Source organism: Passer domesticus, chromosome 2 (genome assembly GCF_036417665.1).
Source record: "Passer domesticus isolate bPasDom1 chromosome 2, bPasDom1.hap1, whole genome shotgun sequence".
NCBI classification, from domain to species: domain Eukaryota; kingdom Metazoa; phylum Chordata; class Aves; order Passeriformes; family Passeridae; genus Passer; species Passer domesticus.
The window spans coordinates 120053928-120074456 of record NC_087475.1 but is presented as its reverse complement, the minus strand read 5'-3'; the positions used below and the strand labels follow the sequence as shown (position 1 = coordinate 120074456).

The 20529-nt window shown below is 39.7% G+C and overlaps 2 protein-coding genes across 5 annotated transcripts in view; one reads left to right on the top strand and one right to left on the bottom strand.

The window, feature by feature from the left end:
* Nucleotides 1-6260: 6260 nt before the first annotated feature.
* Nucleotides 6261-18748, bottom strand: LOC135294971 (collagen alpha-1(I) chain-like). 4 transcript variants are annotated; one of them, XM_064410948.1, is made up of 5 exons: nt 18313-18720; nt 10906-10954; nt 10131-10282; nt 9261-9398; nt 6261-7848 (listed from the first exon to the last, which is right to left on the bottom strand). In XM_064410948.1, exons 1-3 carry the CDS (start codon nt 18564-18566, stop codon nt 10184-10186), a joined length of 402 nt encoding a protein of 133 aa, XP_064267018.1. In that variant the 5' UTR covers nt 18567-18720; the 3' UTR covers nt 6261-7848; nt 9261-9398; nt 10131-10183. The 4 variants fall into 4 exon arrangements, 2 of the variants coding, with proteins under 2 accessions (XP_064267018.1, XP_064267017.1); XM_064410947.1 differs by having other exon boundaries at nt 9261-10282; nt 18313-18748; XR_010357004.1 differs by lacking the exons at nt 10131-10282; nt 10906-10954 and having other exon boundaries at nt 9261-9437; nt 18313-18606.
* Nucleotides 17771-20529, top strand: part of GBE1 (1,4-alpha-glucan branching enzyme 1) — a 136417-nt gene continuing 133658 nt past the window's right edge. Inside the window, exon 1 of the mRNA XM_064410946.1 lies at nt 17771-18344. Coding sequence (XP_064267016.1) covers nt 18253-18344 — 92 coding nt within the window. The 5' untranslated portion in view covers nt 17771-18252. The remainder of the gene's footprint in view (nt 18345-20529) is intronic.

Here is a 20529-nt window from a genome sequence, read left to right as displayed (position 1 = left end):
TTTTGATCAGCTAGGCCTGACTTCTTGCACATGAGAAACAAAGAGAATTTCACTAACAATTCCTGCACAAGTTGTGCTTCTGGACAAACATAATTCTGTTTTTTGCAGGGGCTCCTTAAAGTGAAAATAAGGCTTTCTGCCCCAGATTTTAAGTTCACCAGATAATTTTAATTTTAATTTTAATTTTAATTTTTCTTTTTTGAAAATAATTTTTTCTTTGCAAAGCACAGCTGAGTAATTAATTTCATTTTACCACTGACTTGAGGTATTTATTAAAATAATGAATGGACTTCTGGAAGTGAATGAAAGACACAAGTTATCTGTGAACCTATGAGTAAGAAAACTGAGCCAAAAAACATAATAAAATGCTGAAGTATCATCAACCCACTGGAGATATTAAAAAAAAAACAAACATAGAAATATGTTTTCTTTTCACAGAAATAAATGCAAAGAAAGAAAAAATGGCTAAACTTGTAATCCAGTGAAACATTGAAGTGTGCCTGTGACTCTAAATATTGTGAGAAGTTTCACCAAAACAGTAAGTGTGTTAAAAGTTTCAGAAGACATAGGCATGCCTCTAAGTGCTTTGGTAGATTGAATTTGAAGTGCCTAGTCAAAATCATTAATTTCTTTTAGCAAGGAGGTAGAACAGAGTTTATGAGACACTCAGTAAAATAAATTACAAAACAGAAAGAACTATAAGAAAAACTTGCTTTTCAATGGTCATGTTCATGGTATTAGCTAAGCATCAACCTCAAATGAGATTCCCACTGTGCAGTGTACTGCACTTCAGGAAGCACTAGGTGCTACTGGCTCTGCAGAACATTCAAGCTGAAGAGAATGCCCATTTTCAAGAAACCATTCTCTTCTATTATTGTATTGTTTGCCATATTATTTCCTCTTGTTATAGTCTTGATTGTATGTTCAGTTACACTGTTTTTCTCCCAATGCAGAAGCGTTTGGTTTGCGTTTCTCAACATCCAGGACCACCCCTGAAGAAAATAGGGCAGCAGCTCTGCAAGTCAGATGTGCCATAATATCTGTTCAAAGACAGAAGTGCTTTATTTTTGAAGAAGCCAAAGTGCATAATTGAACAGAGTTGCCATGATTAAAATGTAATTAAGGTTGTGAAGCCCTTGAGCATCTTAAATTGTGGCATGATACAATATTTATCAGGCTTCAGAACACATAATCACATCTCTGGCCATCCGGACATGTTTTGCTTTTTCCCTATGCAAGATTAACCCTCTATCACAGTTTGATGCAGCTAAACTTATCACTTCTGTATATGACACTTTAATAATTCTGAGGTGGAAGAGTAAGGCCTAGAATTGCACGGAAGACAAGCCAATGAAGTGACAAGAAAACACCCATGCTTAAGCATTCATTTAAAAAGATGCTTTTTTTTTTTTTTTTTTTTTTTTTTTTTTTTTTTTTTACTGTTAGTGAATAATGGAGCTAATGTAAAATTCTGACAGGCATAAACCTATTGAATAATTCTGATACTGCAATCTACAGGTGACTCACAGCAATAAATGGAATGATGTTAGTTTTATGCAAGAAATAATATTTTAAATTGCAGAAAAAGGCATATGTATAATTCATATGGTTAATATTTGAGGTGTTTTGAAGGTAAGTTCACACATTTCTTGTGTCTACATGCACATGGTTTAAAAGAAAAAAAATAAAAGTAAGAAATGCCCTTCAGTTAAAAACTTGGCAACTAGTTTGAATTCTACTTCTAAATTTGACTTTGTCACGTCTGCTTATTAAGAATATAATTCATTGCCTGGGAGTCTGCTCTGAAATACCAGTATCTATCATAAATGCTCAACAATTTTTCAATGTATCAGTTTTCAGATGCTGTCACAGGATCAGCTTCCATGACTGGGTCAAATTCAGGCATTGGCAGATGACACTGTGGGCTCTAATGGTAGCTTTGTGAATCTGCTGTGGAACTAAACTACTATGGTTCAAAAGATTTATGTTTTGGGGTTTTTTTTGGTCACTTTTAGAAGCTGATTCAAGAAGATCTTGTGACCTGTACCTAAATCACAACAAAAGGTCGCCAGCCTTAGACAGCCTTAATTAGCTATTAAAAGTGCTGTCCTGAGTTTCCCTGTTTTGTTTGTTTTCCAGGTAGGAAGACCTTTTCTGGAGGGGAAACAAATATAGCCACTATATATTTTTCCTTAGAAATAACTGCCTGTAAGTAGAGCAGATTTTTACATTTAGACTCAATAACGTTTAGCAGATTTTTGCATGTTGTGATATTCTGTGTTATGGCTTCATGCAGGCAGTAAGGTCTGTACTCATTAGTTAGGTGTTGAACAGACACAGTCTGTTGGTCTAACCCAGACAACAGAGATCAAATCCAAAACTCCTTCCAAATTCAAAAGAAGGGGGTTTAAAATAGAGCAATTTTCCCAATAGCTCAGCAGACTGAGGACTAGAGATGCTACTGTGTTTTAGAGCTGAAGACTCCACTTCCAGTGTTACCAATGCAAGTACCACAATTTCCAAACAGTAGCTACAACAGCAGTATGAAAGAGAATTGTACATGTTATACACAACCTTAAAATTGAAAGCTTGCTTTGTAGGAGAGGCAAAAAAATCTCTTAAAATGAGACTGTAAAAGATCATCCTAATTTTTATTTAATCCTGAACCTGCTGCTTCCTCTTATCATTACTCACATTCACATTGCCTTTTGGAGAGCAGCATGGGCCCCTTGCCCCCTTCCCTGCCCTTGCCTTCTGCCTCCATAGGCTCAGCTATCACTGTGGGAATTTCACAGGTTCTGCAGGCAGTGCTTTCCAACCCTTGTGTTAAAAGCAGAAGGCAGATAGAAAAGCTTCCCATGTAAAAGACATGTTTAGGAACCATTTTGAGCCTTCATCAGGGAGCAGCTTGAGGTGGACAAAATATATGGGGGATGTGAGGAGAGTAAATGCTATTTGACTACACAGCTGAAAAATGATTGTTTGTTTCTGAAGGGGGGTGGGCTTGATAATAACAATCACTTTTTTCAGTGTCTGCAATGCAGAAGTTTCTCTGTGCTAATCTTGGCACTGACATTGAAATTGATGTGTGGCCTTTAGGTAAGTCACTTAATCAATGTGTTTGTAAAATGAGGATAATAACATTTATTTGCCTGCCTGAAATGGATGTAGTAAGGACAGACTGGTTAGTGCTGTGAAATGCTATTTACTAGTAATTGCAAGTATTATTATGCTGTGGACTTAAAACCCTCCTTGACTGGTAATTGAAATAGCTGAAGAACCAAATAAAAGTCTGAAATGTAAAGGTGACAGTGGTTTCAGCTAAGGTGGGGCTGGTTAACCCGCTTCCTTTTCATGAAGCTAATTATGCTTTAGCTGAGGCAATATACATCAAAAATGTTTGGAGCATGTACTTGCTCTTACTGAGAAACAGAATGAGAAGAAATATTGTGGGATTCATATTTGAGTCACTGGGTAATGTACCATTGATAATGGGTCAAGGGAGAAGCTGGGTGTAACACAGAAAAATACATGTTCAAGCCTCTGTTCTGGGATGCAGGTGCACTCAGGTGTCCTGAGAGCAGGATGAGCAGTGTAGATAAGACAAAATTAGATGCATCATTACCATTTTCAACCCAATTAACATCCCCGCTCTTCAGGATTAAATAAGGTCTGTAACTTGCTTTTTGGTATGGCAGGCTAAAAAAAAAATTAAAAAGTCCTAAGGGTGAGAAGAATGAATAATGCTGTAAAGCAGTATGAAGCAGATTAGGAAATGAATTACAGTAAACTGTCTTATCTGTGAGCTGGGCTTTGAGAACTCTCCTGAGGCCTCAGACTGCCCTGTTTCTCCCACAGATGTTTCTTTGAGAAGAGAGGAACATAAGATGGCTGCTTAGGGTGGCTAAAGAACCAGGTCCAACAACAAAAAAAACCCCAAACATTTGCCATCTGTAATACTACATACAATCATTCTGTTATAAACAATCATGTTTCTTTGATGCAGTAGTTAAAATGAACCTAGGCTAAGGTTTCTCTAACAACTAATAAAGGAGTTATTTCATCCCTCCTCATGTTGAAAGAAAGCCAACCAGCAGGGTAAGTGTCTCTGACTTGACTAGAACTTGGGGGAATAACTGCTTCAGGAATGTTACACATATCTCACTTCATCTGCTTAGTATTTTCATGGTGAATTTGCTTGAAATTTATTAAGGAAGCAGACTCAGATTGTGATTGGCAATATTTCCAAGAATATGTCAAGGGTTATGAAAAAAGAAGTGGTGGAATTGGAATTGAGGAATAACTTTGCCTTTCTCCAGTTTACAGCCTTGCTTTCCAGTTTGAAGTTTTACAATCCAAACTCAGGGCAAACACAGCCAGGGGGCTACATCTCCAGAGCAGCAGTGAAAAACACAGTGGTTGCTGAGCAGGGCACCCGTGGCTCTTGGCAGTACTGCTTGGCATACTGTTGGCAGGATTGCTTCCTGCATATATTGGAGTGGATAAACTTTGCACCAAGCTACAGAAGGAGAAACATGTTGCTTTCTTCTGTAAAACAGTTCTTGGAGAGATCACAAGCCCCTGCACAGTGGTATGGCACTCAGAGAGAATTGTCACACAGTGGCAAATCATCCTAAGGTTAGAAACAGAGAGGTGCCTCTTTGGGGTTCATGAAAACCTACTAGCTGTGGGACACTCAGAGTAGGAAGAACCAGATGTACTGAAAACCAGACATTAAAGAGATACACTCATGAGAAGCAGATTTATATTCAGAAATAAAGAATCTGGGTTGCTGGAGGCTCCTCAGGTTCAAAGGAGGGCATCTCAGGGGAGTTCTGCTACAGTAATACGTGGGCAGAGCCCTGTCACTCAGAAATACTGAAATGAAGAGATTAGGCAGAGGCAAGGTCCAGCAACTATTCTGATCCCATGGGAGACAGTGCTACTGGATAGAAAAGCATTGCTGTCTGACAGTCAGTGAATTCTTAGAAACATTTCTGGGAATATTCAGTCAAATTGGTAGAAGAATACGCTCAGTAATTTAATGTTCCTTTTGGGTCTTGATAATCATAGCCTTACAGAAAAATCACTCAAAATGGCATTTGAATAGCCATGTCAAAATGCCTAGCAGTGGCAGTGTGCTAAGTATCCACAGGTAACAGGACTATCATGCAAGTTCAGTTGAAACAAGATAAAGACACTCAATTTTCCAGATATAAATTCTAGTCCCAGATTATCATGGTCCTCTGTTCAATTCAAATTCTCTCTTAGAAGAAATAGGTGCTGACTTGTTTAGAACAGAAATGTATATTTAAAAAAAATCTTGCTCCATTTTCCAGATTTTTATTCCATTGGACCTAGTTTTAACCAACAAGAAACAGTTCTCATTGATACAGCAGCAAAGTATGTCATTCTGCCAGCAAAGACACATTCACTGAGTGTTATGGTAATTAATATGTACGTGAGACATTCCTTCTACCTTTAATGAGCTATTCTTAACACCAGAAGTACTTTCCAACCCGTGACAGAAGGAGATTTAACCTTACCCTGTCAAACTTAAGAGACAGATTAGAAGTGCTACAAGAGGGGGAATTCCAAGTCATCTCAATTATGTGGCACCACATGAAATAATTATATTTGGTTACCCTTCAGAACGATATGTTCTTGAGGGGTAACTTTTATGTATGTACTGCTCCTTCAAACAGGGCTGCACTCTCTGTGTGCTGTTTTTGATTTTTAAATAACTAACACAGCTATAACCCCTGTGTGTTATCTCTAATGATGAATGACAATATTATATTTACAAGCAGATACCATGTTCTTGAAAGATTTTTTTCCCTTAACTATCCTGGTTTACAATGTAAGACAAAAGAAACGAAGGTCTTTGTTGAATCTTCTCTAACATAATAGAAAGTTATCAGAGAAGATATTATACTTTTTACTAACAGAGATAATACACAATGCAAAATACTTTTTTTACAGAATGAAAAGAATAAAACTAATCAAACCTTCTTCAGTTAATATGCAAAGCACTATGTAAAATATATTAACCTTAAAGGCATAGTGTACCTGATTTAAACTCAGACAAAAACTTGTTTTCATGTTTCCGAATATTGAATAGGTTATAAAATTAATTTAATTTAATTCAGCAATACAACAGAACCCACTGCAGGTCCTCAGTATTGAAAAAGGTCTTGATTTTTATGAAAAACTGAACCCTGATATAAAAATGAAATCATGTGAACAAGAAGGACAAACACTAAAAGCTGAAACACTTCAGTTTATTCTAAAAATAAAAAAAAAACAGGGCAAGACATTTGACATTGTTTTAAATTAAATTTGCAAAACATTTCTAGATTTGAGAAAAACAGAGACAAGAGGTGATAGTTTGCCTTTTTTTAATTAATAAGAATATCTAAACTTCATGGAATAGAAAGGAAATTAAGAAAACAGGAAACATGTGGCAGTTATTTTTCTGGTTTTGTTTTTACAGTTATAAATAATCAAGCCTTCCTTTTGCAGAAAAGGAATGGCTCCTTGTGCAACTCCTTGCAAAACCAGGGTAGTATTTTGGTGACATTAGCATCTCATGTTTCATACTGCTGTCCCTTCATCAACATGCAATGACATCATGGAGAAACCATCATGCCTATCTCATCCATCGATATGCTGTTTAATTTTCTTCCATGTTAATTTTACATTTCTTAGGGATGTCAATGCCACATGACTTACTGTAAAACAAAGGGAAAAAATCAGTGTTAAAATAGAACTAGACAAGAGAGAGGGAGAAGATAAACATGTTAGCACATAAATCAAGAAAATAAACCTAAAGCAAAAAGTATTACTTTGTGATTTTAAAAATTTAATAAAGGCAGTATTTACAAAAACAGACCTAGCATGAAAATTCCTACAACATGAAAAGAATTATACTGAAGAAGTCAGCTGAAAAGCTTTATTTTGAGCAATGTAACTCATATACAGAGCTCTTCACAAGTCTTCATGTAAATCTTATTCAGAGCTTCAAGTAATCCAGCAACTTGGACATAAACCTGAAAATAAACCTAGTATTAATCACTTGTAGTAGTGCTAGAGTGGTTTCAACCTACCAGAGCACACATTTTTGGCAAGCACAGAGGCAAGATGGAAACAAGTCCATCCATTTAAAAATGCAAAGAATGTGTATGAAATTTTATAGTGCTAAGAAAGTAATAAGACATAAACAGTTGATCTTGCTTCTTCCTCACTTTTAAGGTGTATAATACATGTCCTGATTCATCAGCCCTCTTAAATGTTAGCTATATCACATTACTTAAGTCAGATTGATATTCACAGTGAGCATCTTTTAATGTTCTGACTGGAATAACAGTTTGATTGTACAGGAGGTTATGTTCCTTGAGACTCAAGGGTTCCTCAATGACAGCAAAGTAGTCACAGTTCACAGAAATTACATGTATATACTAAAAACAATTCAGTGAAGTTGTGAGTCTATTTTGAAATGACAATTAATTAAAAGAAAAGTAAATAGAACACAGAAGTAAGAACATAAGTATTTAGCACTTTGCAACACAAAGGTCACGAAGAAAATTTTGGTGGATACAGCTAATTCGTGCTTTTCAGTGAGACACACTAGTAATTTAAAGTAAGAGAAGCTAAAACATCCCATGCAAAATGACACAGCTAATACTTGCAGCTAATACTTGCCCTTAAGTCCTGCAGAGGAAAGTTTTGTGTTCCGAGGACGATGTTCCAGATTTAGAGAATGACTCAGCTCCCTTTGCAAGTGTTTCTTGTGCACGTGTTGAATCAGATGGCAACACAGCAGTTGCTGAGGAGACAGCTGCAGGAGTGCTTAGGTCAAGAAGCAACAAATAATTCATTAATTTTAAGAGTAATTTAGTATTTTAACTGTGTGCAGCTGAAACAGGAGAAGGAGGAAATGGAACAAATAATTCTAACAGTGTGTACAATTAACTTATGAATGAAGAAACCTCTCAATTTGCACAAGTTAATTCCTTAACCACAGACAGTAAAAGAACCAGATAATGACAACCAGAAACATGTCAGGAGAGGACTCAGTGTGGTTTATGAGATTAAGCTTTAATGAGGTAAAGCATGAAAGACTTTTGGAAATATTCCTACTTTATAGTGTACTATTCTTAATAGAGAGTACTATTATGGCTACTATTTCATTACTATCAACCTGACTGACCAAAGGCAGTAAACTGTATCACTGATTTAAAAAATGTTAAATTTATAGAAGGTTATTATTAAAGCAAAAATATATATATATAAGTAAATATAAATATAATAATGTATACAACGATCCTATTATATAGTATATAATATATAACAATGTATTATGATAGATCTATAATAAGATATATAACAACCTATAACAATATAAATCTGTAATGATAATTTTGGCTGGAACACTGTGTTATGAGTTTCTGTGATAGCATAAAGTAAATGGCAGATGGGTTCCAGAGACTCAGAATAACTACAGGTCTGTGTGTTCTCATTTATCCCAACACAATTATTCACATTTTAAATTATTTGAAAAAAAAGAACTGGAATAAAAGAACACATAAAAATATTTGTAATTTTTTACCAGGACACAGGATTTTGAATGCTTAAGTATTTCTATAGCATATTTATCAACGGTTGGCTAATGTAAGACTAGTGCACAATGAGCTGATTTGCTCATGGTCCCAAAAGCCATAGATATAAGGTTTTTCATAAGATCTGTTGGGATTTTAACATAAATTTGGTAAATGCTACAAAAGCAGAATAAATAGACAGAGATATTGGGCTTAAGTTTTTTTATATTCTATATTGACAAATTACTGAATTGCTGACAGGCTGTAAAACAGGCCTTTGAATAGTACGAACATCCATGATGTCTTCCATTTATAGATGCTTTTCCTGAGAAGCTCAATGACAAATTTGAACTTAACAATGCAATGACCTCCAGTTTTATACAGCTTTGCTGACTGTGCACTTCAGCAAAACTACTGTGATTTTGAAAAATCAGCTTGTCTCTAACCTGTCTCCTGGATTCTCCACTAAGGAATTACAGTTTTATATCGCTGAAACTACTGGTTTTAGCAAAGTAAATGGTTGAGTGATAGAGGAATAAAATTGCAGAGGATGGTAGAAATCTGAGACCCCAGGAGTAAAGATATGGCACAATATTCAAACTAGCTGGGAATAGGTAAGAGGGAAGCAGATGTTATAAGGTTTAAAAATAAATGCAAACTTACCCAAAGCTGAGGAATTAGAATCCCCCAATGTAAACATCACTGTTCTTCTTCTGTAGGCCTCATGGGCTGATGACTACAAAGCAAGTCCCATCTCCTGTCTGCATCAGGAAGACTGCCAAGCTCAGGACTTAGAAGCAACTGGAAAGGTGACCAGAACACCAGAAAAGTGAGGCTTTTCTGCATTAATCAGATAAATTATACTGTTAGAATATTTACTGGGCTAACAGTAAATTCTTATCAGTGTGTATATGGTGTAGCAAAGATTTTCAGTGTAACAAACTGTCTGTGAACCCTTCTAGTTGGGTTGCTGAACAACCAAACCTTTGAAAAAACTTTTGTAGGAGGAAGCCTACGGTCATCATAGAAGACTGGGATCGAATGCAGCAGGTGTGCAGTCCCGTTTGCTGGCAATTATCTAATTTACTACAAAAGAATTTTGGGCAACTCAGGTGCTTCAGGATCACTGACAATCCAAGGAAGGAAACAGTAGTTATATCAATTTATGATCTGGCTGTGACTTACTCCAGCCAAACCTTGCCATGGCAAGTAGCAGGTTTTGTGAGGGACAGGGAAACTTTGTTGAAAATCTGAGAGAAAGAGGAGAAAACAGATGGCAGTCAAAGCAAGATGATGATAGGTGGATACTGAATGAAAGCACCAAATCTGCTTATACTTGCTTTAAAGGCATAGTCCTGTGTGATCAGAGATCTCTGTCTCTGTCCCTTTCTCATGACCCAGCTGAGTACAGATTGTTTTTATTATGGCTTTACCTGTAAAGGACAACATCAGATAGGCTGATAGGGAAATCAAGGAAGGAGACAACCAAATCCAACCTCTCACTACACATGTCCACTCTGCTCCTAGAAATACCTGTCTTCCTCTCCTTTTGTAGAAGAAATATCTGGACTGAGGGAATGGCACATTCAGCAGGGACTAAACCTTGGGCATGCAGATTGTTGCAATCCAGCTGTTTCCGCAGTAGCAACTGTCAGCTGTGAGTGGATATGCAACACTCTAGGAGCCTGAAAAAGAGGCAGAGAATTTGAAAGATTGTATCATCTGGGGATGGATCACAAGCCAAAAGAAAGCAGAGACATGTTAGGACCAGAAAAAGCTGTCAGTCTCAGTTTGAAATGTATGTGGTAGAGACAGGCAAGCCTTGAATTATGACCAGGGTGTATTTTAAATCCTGTAGTGGATGTCCTGGACACAGAAATGTATTTAGTTTTAGGGACTGTACACACTGGAACAGTACAGAAAGAGATGGCAACCCATATGAGGGAAGAAGTGATCTAGGGGACACTGAATAATAGCAAGCAAAAAAAAACAAACAGAAAGTCCATCACAGTGCATGACTCAGATGCTATAAAAACTTCTCATTTTTGTCATCATTCACTCTCATATATTCTTCTCCGGTAAAAGTGGCAAAAGGAGGATGACAAAGTGAAAAGAGACAGAGAAGAGTTCATGCACATATACAATGGTAGGAAATACCGTAGTAAGGAAATAGTCAGATCTAGAACAAACACACATAGAAACAACACAAAAAAAAAAAAACCCAAAACAGGGAAGTGATCCTGGAACTAGCAGATCACTAACTGAAGACTGGTATAAAGAAAAAGGTGTCTAATTGCTTATGCCCTACCTTTACAGACACCAAAGGGAACCTCTCCTCTTGGGAATGGCCTGCTCTCCTGATGGAACAACAGAAAAAGTGGAAAATGAGGAGAGAGCCTGGATGCTGCCTGAGAAGATAATATAATGCAGAAAGAAACAAAGAAGTGCATATTCAACCAGGAGAAATCAGAACTGCTGTAAGCAGTGATGGTGCCCTGTTGCAGGAGCTGATGGTACAAGCATGACGAAATCTGCACCCAGTGGCTGCTTAAACTAAAATGAGATTAGCCACCAATATTAACCATTTTTTGAGTAGGATTAGTGGGATTGAGTAGGATCTCATCCAGAGAGAATTTTGAAAGATAAACTGAAGGCTCAGAAATATCAGAAAGGAAGGGTGTTTGAAACTGAGGAAAACTGACTGAGAGCCAACATCACTTAAGCTATTCTGATGGAACTGGGACTAAATTAACTTGAAAAAACAAAATTTATCTATATAATACATGACTTTAATTAATATATTACCAGTGAAGATTGCTATTTGGATTAAAATATAAATATTTAGCTGCTTGTTGCAAAAAAACTGTTATCTAAAAAAGTTATCTACTAACATGAAGTAAATTTTCATACTAAGTAGTAATGAAGTAATTGTTTTATTAGTATGTACTTCAACATAAAATATTCAGGAGACTGAAATGCAGCCAATAATCCTATATATCCTCAGAAATGCATACTGAAGGAGGTGTTGGGTGCCTGGGTAACTAAGATAACTATTAATTATATTTGCTCCTGTTATTTCACACAGGTAACACAGTTTAAGCGATCCCTTCCAAATCTATTTATACTAGAAGCTGTGTATCACTTAATTTTCTTTACTGTATAATTTTGTTAAACTGCATACATATAGAAAAAGTGAAATTCATACCACTTTTCTTTTAACTGAAATGCCATGGCTGATTTTAAAAATGAGCATGATATAAACCTTTCTAAGAAGAGAAAAAGGATCCATCCTAAAGGATTTATCTCCAAGCAAGGGAAAAAAACTATGTGAAGACAGATTAGTTCTTCCTAATCCATGAATATTGATGTTCTCAACAAAAATGAAATATATTTGTCTTGGATGAAGATTTCTATATTTATAGAAATGTGGAGTTTTAAATGTAGAGTCTTTGTTCTAAGAAGAAAAGGTGAATCACAAAGGCATAAAAAATTTCCTATAGAAAATGGTATTGCATACAGTAAAATCACCTATGGCAACAGATTACACACCTGTAAGTGCAGCTCTGTATCACTGGAATTGTGAAGGCTAAACCTTCAGTTATTGTACTGGGGATATTATAAGACAAAAATACATAGTTAACTCTCAGACCCTTTTGTGTGCTAAAGCCTTTTCTGCATAACAAGTATGCACTGGATATATATATAGAGAGATGCATTATTAATGAGGGTGTTGGCTTTTGGTTTTTTATCCAAATTTATCCAATACTTTGAAAAACTGTAGTGTTAAAATATTAATTGGACTAACAAGAAGTTCTTAATTCCATATTTGGTGTTTTCTTCTAACTACAGAAAAATTTTGAGTGTAGCATTAAGGATCTGTCCCTATCTTTCTGTTCACTCAACACACTGTTGGTCATACCTGAGAATGAACAGGGTCAAATGCCACTAACTGCCATTAAAAAGTAAACCAGAACTAATATTGACAAGATCTAAAAAGCTCTCTGTGGAAAGCATTTTGGACTTCCAAAAGTTCTGCATTTCACACACGCTTTGCACCAGATCCATCTGCTTTTCCTGCGGTGAACTCGGGAGAGACTTGAGTTCATGAATACAACTGAGGTACTACTCTGCTTTTTGAAATCTAAAATACTTCTATACATACTAATGAATTTATATTGACAGAGCTGTCAGAGCATTAGCAGTATGCATCTCCTTTCTTCTCACCTCACCTGACCTCCCGAAGGATTAGATGTGTTACCCTTTGAATGATTATCTGGCAACCTCACTTTCTTTTCTGAGTAAAAGGCCAGGCAGCCTAAATGCTTGTAGTGTTTCGGGACTATGCAACCAAGAAATACCCAAGGTAAGATCATTCCTCGGGGGTTTTAGGAAAGACCTGATAATGAACAGCAAGAAAACAAAATTGCTGCTGATGCTGTGGGGGTTTCATTCTCAGTTCTGACTGTATTGGATATAAGGAATACAATATTTAGCAAGCGTTAATAAGTTGCTTTTTTAATAGTAATACATTGCTACAGGAGCTGCTGCAATAATAGCAAGAATGTTCCTCTGGGGCAACTATCCCAGAGAGCTCAAGCTACTAATTTTCTACGTTTTAGACATAAACACACAATGGTAAAACAGAGGTGACAGCTACAAAGTATCGTGGTATGGCATTAAGGAGAGAGTTCAGAATGTTTTATGTACTTCCTCCAATGCATAAACACATATGCAAACACCAGAAAATTGCAGCAAGTTGTAGAAAGGTGTTACTATTGGCAGTAATTACTTTGGAGAAATATAGAAGGCATACAACAGACAGTATCTACAACATCCAAAAATATTATGAAATTCCTGAAGGTTTTATTTGTGTTTTGTATCTGTGAACTGTTTTACAAATTCTTACTTGATTTTTTAGTAAGACTCATAGACATTTTCACAACAAATATTGCTCTACATCTGTTCTACATCTGGATATTTTAAAATTGGTATCACACTTTGAAGTGTCTTGATTAATGTGTAAGCAACTTTGAAAGACATTTCCATTTTTTATAATCTATTATACAAAATAAGGACACCAAAGCATAATCACACTGCAATGTTGTGAAAACAAGCAGTCGTTATTTAGGACTTTCAGGTTGTTGGAATGTGTTTTTATTTTGCTCTGAATGGCAAGCGAAAATGGCATTCCCATCAACTGTGCTTACTGGAAATTTACAACCCTGAAACTGGCTTTTTAATGTTTCAGATTGTGTATTTGTTTTGATCTTTGAAGATGTTATGTAAAGCTCTTGAAACCATGACAGGGCAAAGGTGATGCCTTAAAAGACAATATCAATACCCTACATTTCTAATAAACCCCAAACTTAAAATTCTGACACCTCTAAACTAATAAACATACCAACAGACACTTGTTGTGATTTGCTTGTTTGCTGCAATTTTTAAGGATATATGCTTTGTTCTTCATATGTAATCAAACAGTTGAATCCTTGCTGTAGTAGTTTTAATTATGGAACAGTCATGTGGTGTTTGGCAGTAGCTGTGCAACACTGAGCATTTCCTTTCTCCTATGTGTCTCACCTTGGCGAATCCAAAGATAGGGATAAGTCTCATGGGATCATAGAATAGCTTGTGTTGGAAGGGACCTTTAAAGGTCGCCTACTACAACCACCCTGCAGTGAGCTACAGCTCCGTGCCCTATGTTTGACCTCTCTGGGAAGACTACTGAGATAAAGGATAATTATTTTTTAAGGGGGGCTTTTGCTTTGGATCTGGATGACAACTGTGCAGTTAATTTCTCATGGATCTTTGAACAAATAACATGGGGAAGTTTGGCTGGCTGATGTGGCAAAAATGAGCTAATTTTTCTTCAAACTTTGAACTCCACTTTGCATTAGGTACTGAATGTGAAAAAACTGGTCCAAAACTGGGAGGTTGCAATGGGTTGGTACCCATAACATGCACAGATGTCTGAAATGGCTTAATAGGATAGGGGAGTCTTAAAGAATCCATTATTCTGGAATACTGAAGTGTAAATCTTTTTGAACAGGTGTCTCTGTCCACAGGAACATCTTTTCTTGATAGTTTGCATTATGAGATCCAGTACAGGCACAAGTTCACAGGTTGTCAGCTCTTGCCCATGGACTATCTCTCATCTGTGAGAGGTAGGATAGGTGCAATGGCAATAAAAAATGCATCTCCCCACATACAAGCAAACACAGTGGGCCAACCACACTTAGATGTAAAAACACTTTCTGGAAAAGGAGTTGGGAGGAGTTCTGCCCAGACTAAAAGGATACCAAGTCTGGATATAGCCTTTAAGTATTGAATTGAACCATACAAAGGACATGCCTTGTGACTTGTGACTTCGAGAAATCAGCAACTCTTCAATGTTTTCAACACAGAGTTAAAAAAATATCCTGCTGCCTTTGGTACCTGCCATCTCTTCTCAGACAGGTTAAACTGTGCGACTGGGTCAGCCTCTGTATCAGCTGCAGAGCAGAAGCCTGTACCCCAAAGACAACTCAGACAGGCCTGGAAGCATCTTACAGAGCCAAGCCAGGACCAGGGTCCAGCACTTCTCTAAGCCACTTGGTTTAGAAGAACCTGGAACTCAGGAATTTGCTCTATAAGAGCCAGTCAAGGTCAGAGACCTCACAGATCCATTCTGGCTGAAATATGAAAATAAACTATTGATGAGGGAGAATCTTAACAAGTGCCTTATTGAAGAAAGATTCTTTTCCTGCCTTAGTTCCTATGGTTTATCATCTCCGTCGTGTTTTGCAAATCAAATGCCACATATTAGTGAATCAAAATGGAGGTGCTTCATGACAGAAGTAGACATTTTTGTCTTTAAAATTTAGGTTTATATTTGAACTTTGCATATTAAAAAAACATCTAAATCGGTTTTATAAATTTAACCATACAGTTACTGCTCAAGCACCATTCTGCAAAATTTTAAAGTATACATAATTTAACCATGAACATCCTTTGAAAGACTACTTTGGAGTAACTGACATACTCCAGCCTCACTGGTAACTGGGTGCCAGACACATTGCCTTAGACTCCATTCTTATATGATCCACTGCTGTCCCCATAAAAGAGCAGTTATTCCCAACAGTCCTCCTCTTTCTGTTTCTACTGGCAGCAGCAGCTGGCAGCTTTGTATCCATCCCTGACAAATGCACAAAGACGCATTCAGCTGTTGGGACAATATTCATTGTCTGAACTGTCAGTTTTGCCTCCAGGTAGAGGATTAAATGGCACTGTCCTGAGAGCCAACCCCGGCTCATGGTGGGAACACCAGGATCATGGTGTAATCAGTGCTCAGAATAACATATGCCTTAGTATCTTGCAGTTACTTGTGACAAAGCAGGCAGATAAAATCATGCCCAAGTTGTAAAATGAAACATGAGTAGATACAAATGGTATGCTTATTCATATTCTGGTTCACAGAGTGTTAAATATACCACTGGGGCTGTGTCTGTTATAAGGACAGGGGCTATCTGCAGAATTTAACTTCCCGAAGTTCAACACTGCTTGTTTATGAGGCTGGATGCTGTGTCATTTCTACTTAAAATGAATGTTACAAAGGGATCCCTGTCTCCAGGGAGGTGCAAGTCACAGCTACATTCCTACACAAATTGCTAATGCTCATTTATAGATGTGTCTCTTGTGTTTATGCTGCAAATCTAATGCAACAACACTGGGAACTTGCTTGGGCTTCCTGACAATCAATAAAACCAAAGAACCTGTGCTAAGACTGAAGCTCCTGTCTCCAATGTTCATGCATTCAGAGGCTGCAGGAATTGCTCTCCCACCTCCACTTCAACCAGCAGGTGCTGTCTCCAGTACCAAACACCTGGAAGCCCCAAAGCAGCAGCACATGTAACGTGCAACTATTGTAAAAAACCCAATTTCTTGGCTCTTGGTAATAAGCTGGAATTTCTCTTCTCCTTTTAGCTGACCAAGCTATTTAAGTGTAAGAGTGAGGAGAATTTGCAGAACAATACAATGCACACAGTATACGGAAAGAAGCAAAAAGAAAATGGTAAGAGTTGTTAAAACGTTTTAGCACAAGCACTGAAATCACTGCCACACAGAAATTTTTGAGAAACCCGGGTAATTTTAAAAATAGTTTTTCAGTCTCCAGTGACTAAAGAAATTGTGACCACTGTGAAAAAATAAAAAAAAGTCTAGATCTATCAGAATAATATATGACAAGTAGTTCTGCTACAGCATAGATGCTGCTTCATTCAATAACCAAACCAAAATTCCTTGGGCCTCATGTTAGGGCAACTGCTCTAGCAAACAATATGACTATTGCCCCACAGTCTTAGAACACAATATTTGTTGCATTCCATAAGGAGAAAAAGAATAAAGGTACTCGGACTTTTGCCTGTGCAATTAGAAACTACTACAAGGAAGGAAATACAGTTAAGTGTGCATGCACTGTTGATGAAACAAATCATTATGGAAACTTTCACTGTAGCTAGTTTTAGGAGAAGTAATAAATGAACTGTTAGTGTTGATCAGACACGGTGCTGTTAGTCATCTGGCAGACAGGAAGGAGAAACAGCACTTAAATTCAGAGGAAGCCAAGACAGGGGATGAGTCTCAAACTGAGGACGACAATTTTGGAGATGGTTGTGGGAATGAGTTAAGGTATCTCAAAGCTGAAAAGTTTATAAATGGTGGCTGAAAAGTATTCAAAAGAGGCCTCTAAATAAACTTTCTCACTACATATCAAAACAAAGCAAAATTGCTGGACCTTAAATAAAAGTGCTCAGTGGCCTAGAGGCATGGCCAGGCTGGTGATTAGTTGCCTTGGATATTTGATGGCCTATCCAAAAACAAGACATGTTGCTATTAGGTCAAAAACTTGTACAGCAATCTACCTGTGCTATTCGAGCTGCGCTAGGATCAGCTGGACTAACCTTACCGCGTTTGGAACTTATGTGTCTGCTAAAGCAACATTTTGCTGTACAGACACAGTGTTTATGAAAACTCAGGGATGTCCCCAGAGTCTTGTTTTGCTGAGCTGTCTGTGAGCCCGTCAGCACCCTATCAAACAGTCGAGAAATTTATTCCAGCGCTCATGATGATGCCAAATCTGCTTTGGGGGGGTGTTGCTGTTGGCTGGGGTGCACAGTGGGCTTTCTATGTGTGGGAACACAGTGTTCACCCGGCAGCTGACACGCTGAAAAAGACATCAAAGAGCCACTAAGAAAACAAACTGAGGGACTGCCGAGCCACGGCAGGCAGACATCCCCCTCCTGCCGGGCGGGACGGCTCCCGCAAACACTTTATTTTTTTTTGTCGCAAGTTTTTTTTATTTCCTCTGCTGTCGCCCCATGCCGTTCGGAGACCGGCGCTTCTCGCACGCCGCCCGCAGCCCCTTCCCGTCCCGCGGGCAGCGAGCCGGGGCTGCCGGGCCGAGCCCACCGCCGAGGGGAGCCCGGGCCGGGCCGGGCACCTCCGGCATCCCTCCCGCCGCCGCGGAGCCCCGGCCCCGCCGCACCGCGGGCGGGGAGGGGCGGCGGAGGCGGCCCCGGGCGGTGGGCGGGGAGAGGCAGGGGCGCCCGGCCGCCCGCCCGGCCCCCTGCCCGGCTGTATTTAGCGGCGCCGCGGATCACGCGGAGCCCGCGGCGGCGACATGGCCGCCGCCAGCACGGAGCCGCCGAGGCTGAAGCAGCTGCTGGAGCGGGACCCTTACCTGGCGCCCTTCCGGACCGACTTCCAGCGCAGGTACCGCAGCGCGGAGGGGAGCACGGGGCGGCCGCCCGCCCGCCCGCCTCTGGGGGCGCCGGGCCGGGCGGTGTCCCCTCCCCCGCGCTCTCCCCTCCCCTTGGCCGGGGCGGCTGCGCTTCCCTTCCGGCGGAGGCGCCGCCGCCGCGGGCGGAGCCGCGGCCGGGGCTCGGCGAGGCCCCCCGGGCTGGGGCGCTGCAGGGAGGCCTCGGCCGCGGACATCCCCGCCGGCCCGGAGGGGCCGGGCCGTCCCGTCCGGAGCTGGCGGTCCCCGGGCGCCAGCGCTGCGCCCGCGGCCCTGCGGAGAGCGGCGGGGGGCGGCACCCGGGCCCATGGGGCACAGCCGGGGACAGCTTGCGAGAATCACAGGAGGGTTGGGGTTGGAAGGGACCTTGAAGATCATCTGTTTCCAGCCTTTCTGCCGGACACCCGTCACTTGTTCAGGTTGCTGAGAGCTGCATCCGGCCTGGGTTTGAACTCTTCCAGGGATGGGACAGCCACAACTTCACTGGCTAACCTGTTCCAGTGCCTTACAATAAAGAAGTTTTTTCCTAATATCTAATCTGAACCTGCTCTTAGCATGAACCTGTCTCCCCTTGACCTGTCACTATATGTAAATAGTCTGGCCCCATCTTTCCTGTAAGCTCACTTCAGGTGCTCTAAGGCTGCCATCAGGTCACCTCTATGCCTTTTCATTCACTGGCTGCACAATCCCAGTTCTCTCAGCCTTTTCTCATAGGAGAAATGCTTCATCAGCTTGGTGGCCTCCTCTGGACTCATTCCAAAAGGTCAATGCCCTTCCTGTGTTGGGAATCCCAGAGCTGGATGCAGCCGGGGTGTGAAGGTGTTGCACTGAGTGTTACTATCACTAACAAAAGAGTTTAGCAGCAACAATCTGTTAATAAACTGCTCCTGAATCTCGCCTTTCCCGAGAATTTTCCTGCAGGCGCGTGTTTTGAGGTGCCCCTGAACCGCCAGCTCAGCTGTTCGGCAGACCTGCAATGCATGAAGTAGCAGAGTGTGCATTAGGTTGGTGCCAGGTTGCCGGTCTGAGCATCCCTTTTTTTGTGCCTCTTGCTGGGAACTGTGACACCAACCCTCTAACCCTCTGTCCAGGGCCTGGGTGAGAGCTTGATAGTAGCAGCCTGGGCAAGAGGAGGCCTGCATCCTGCAGAGCCAGGCTGCTGGCCTGGAAAAGCTGCTGAAACCTCACCCGCCGATTGAACACAGCCATTGGGAGCTTTTATGTTGCACATTTACGTTGTGTTTCGCTAGTGGTCCCCTGGCAATCAAAATAATTGTAGTACTGACTAATGCCCTGTGTCCCAGAAGTCTGGAAAAGTCTCTGTATATGAGGGATGTAAGAAGGAATATAATTTTATTTTTATTTTTCAGTCTTTGAAAAAGTCTTTTTGGCTTTTTTTTTTTTTTCTGTTCCTATGTTCTACATGGTTTAACATTACCAGGTGTCCTGTTGGGTTCTGGTGTTGAATAGTGGTAAGTCTGGATCTTGTAAAATAGGATTAAGGATTGAGTAAACTATTAGGCTGATTTGCAGAGCATTTTCTCAAACTAATCTCTTAATGACTGAACAACTGAGAGTTTATACAGTGGTTCCTGACAAGCTCCAGGCCATACATGTAGTGCTGTAAAACATCTGATTTTTTCAGTGGGAAGCCAGGGTGTAGGAATTAATAAATGGGAAGATCTTACTCTTAATAAAAATATTCATTAAAATATTTGGGCTCCCTGAATGTGCCTGCCATCAAAACAGTCATATTGTGGATAGTGGTGTTTGTATTTCTGAGGATAGTATGACTGTACTGAGTACACTGAGTTTGCAAAACTTTTCTGTCCTTCTCAGGTTTGTGCATCTGGAGCATAGAGCTTTGGATGGTCTTGTCTCTATCTTGTCACTTTCTGGCTCCTGAACCTCCAATTGGTCAGTTGCCATAGAATTACTGTGCAAGCATGTATCCTCCTGTTGATTAATTGAAAAGAATAAAGGAAAACTTCTGTGGCAATCTCTGGATGATTTATTCTAAGCCCAAAGAAGCAGCACACCCTGTGGATGGTGGAGAGTGACAGGGAGGGGAGGTTGTAAGTTCAGGGAAATGCCTGTTAGTGTCTGCATGCAATGCTCATTGCAGTTTCTATGAATTCTGATTCAGTCTGTATGTAATGG

Coding starts and splice junctions, on each gene's coding strand:
- LOC135294971 (XM_064410947.1), bottom strand. CDS start 18,747: ATGATCTTCAAGGTCCCTTCCAACCCCAACCCTCCTGTGATTCTCGCA. Junction 10,955..18,312: donor TCGGTCCGGAAGGGCGCCAG/GTAAGGGTCCCG, acceptor TTGTTCCATCAG/GAGAGCAGGCCATTCCCAAG.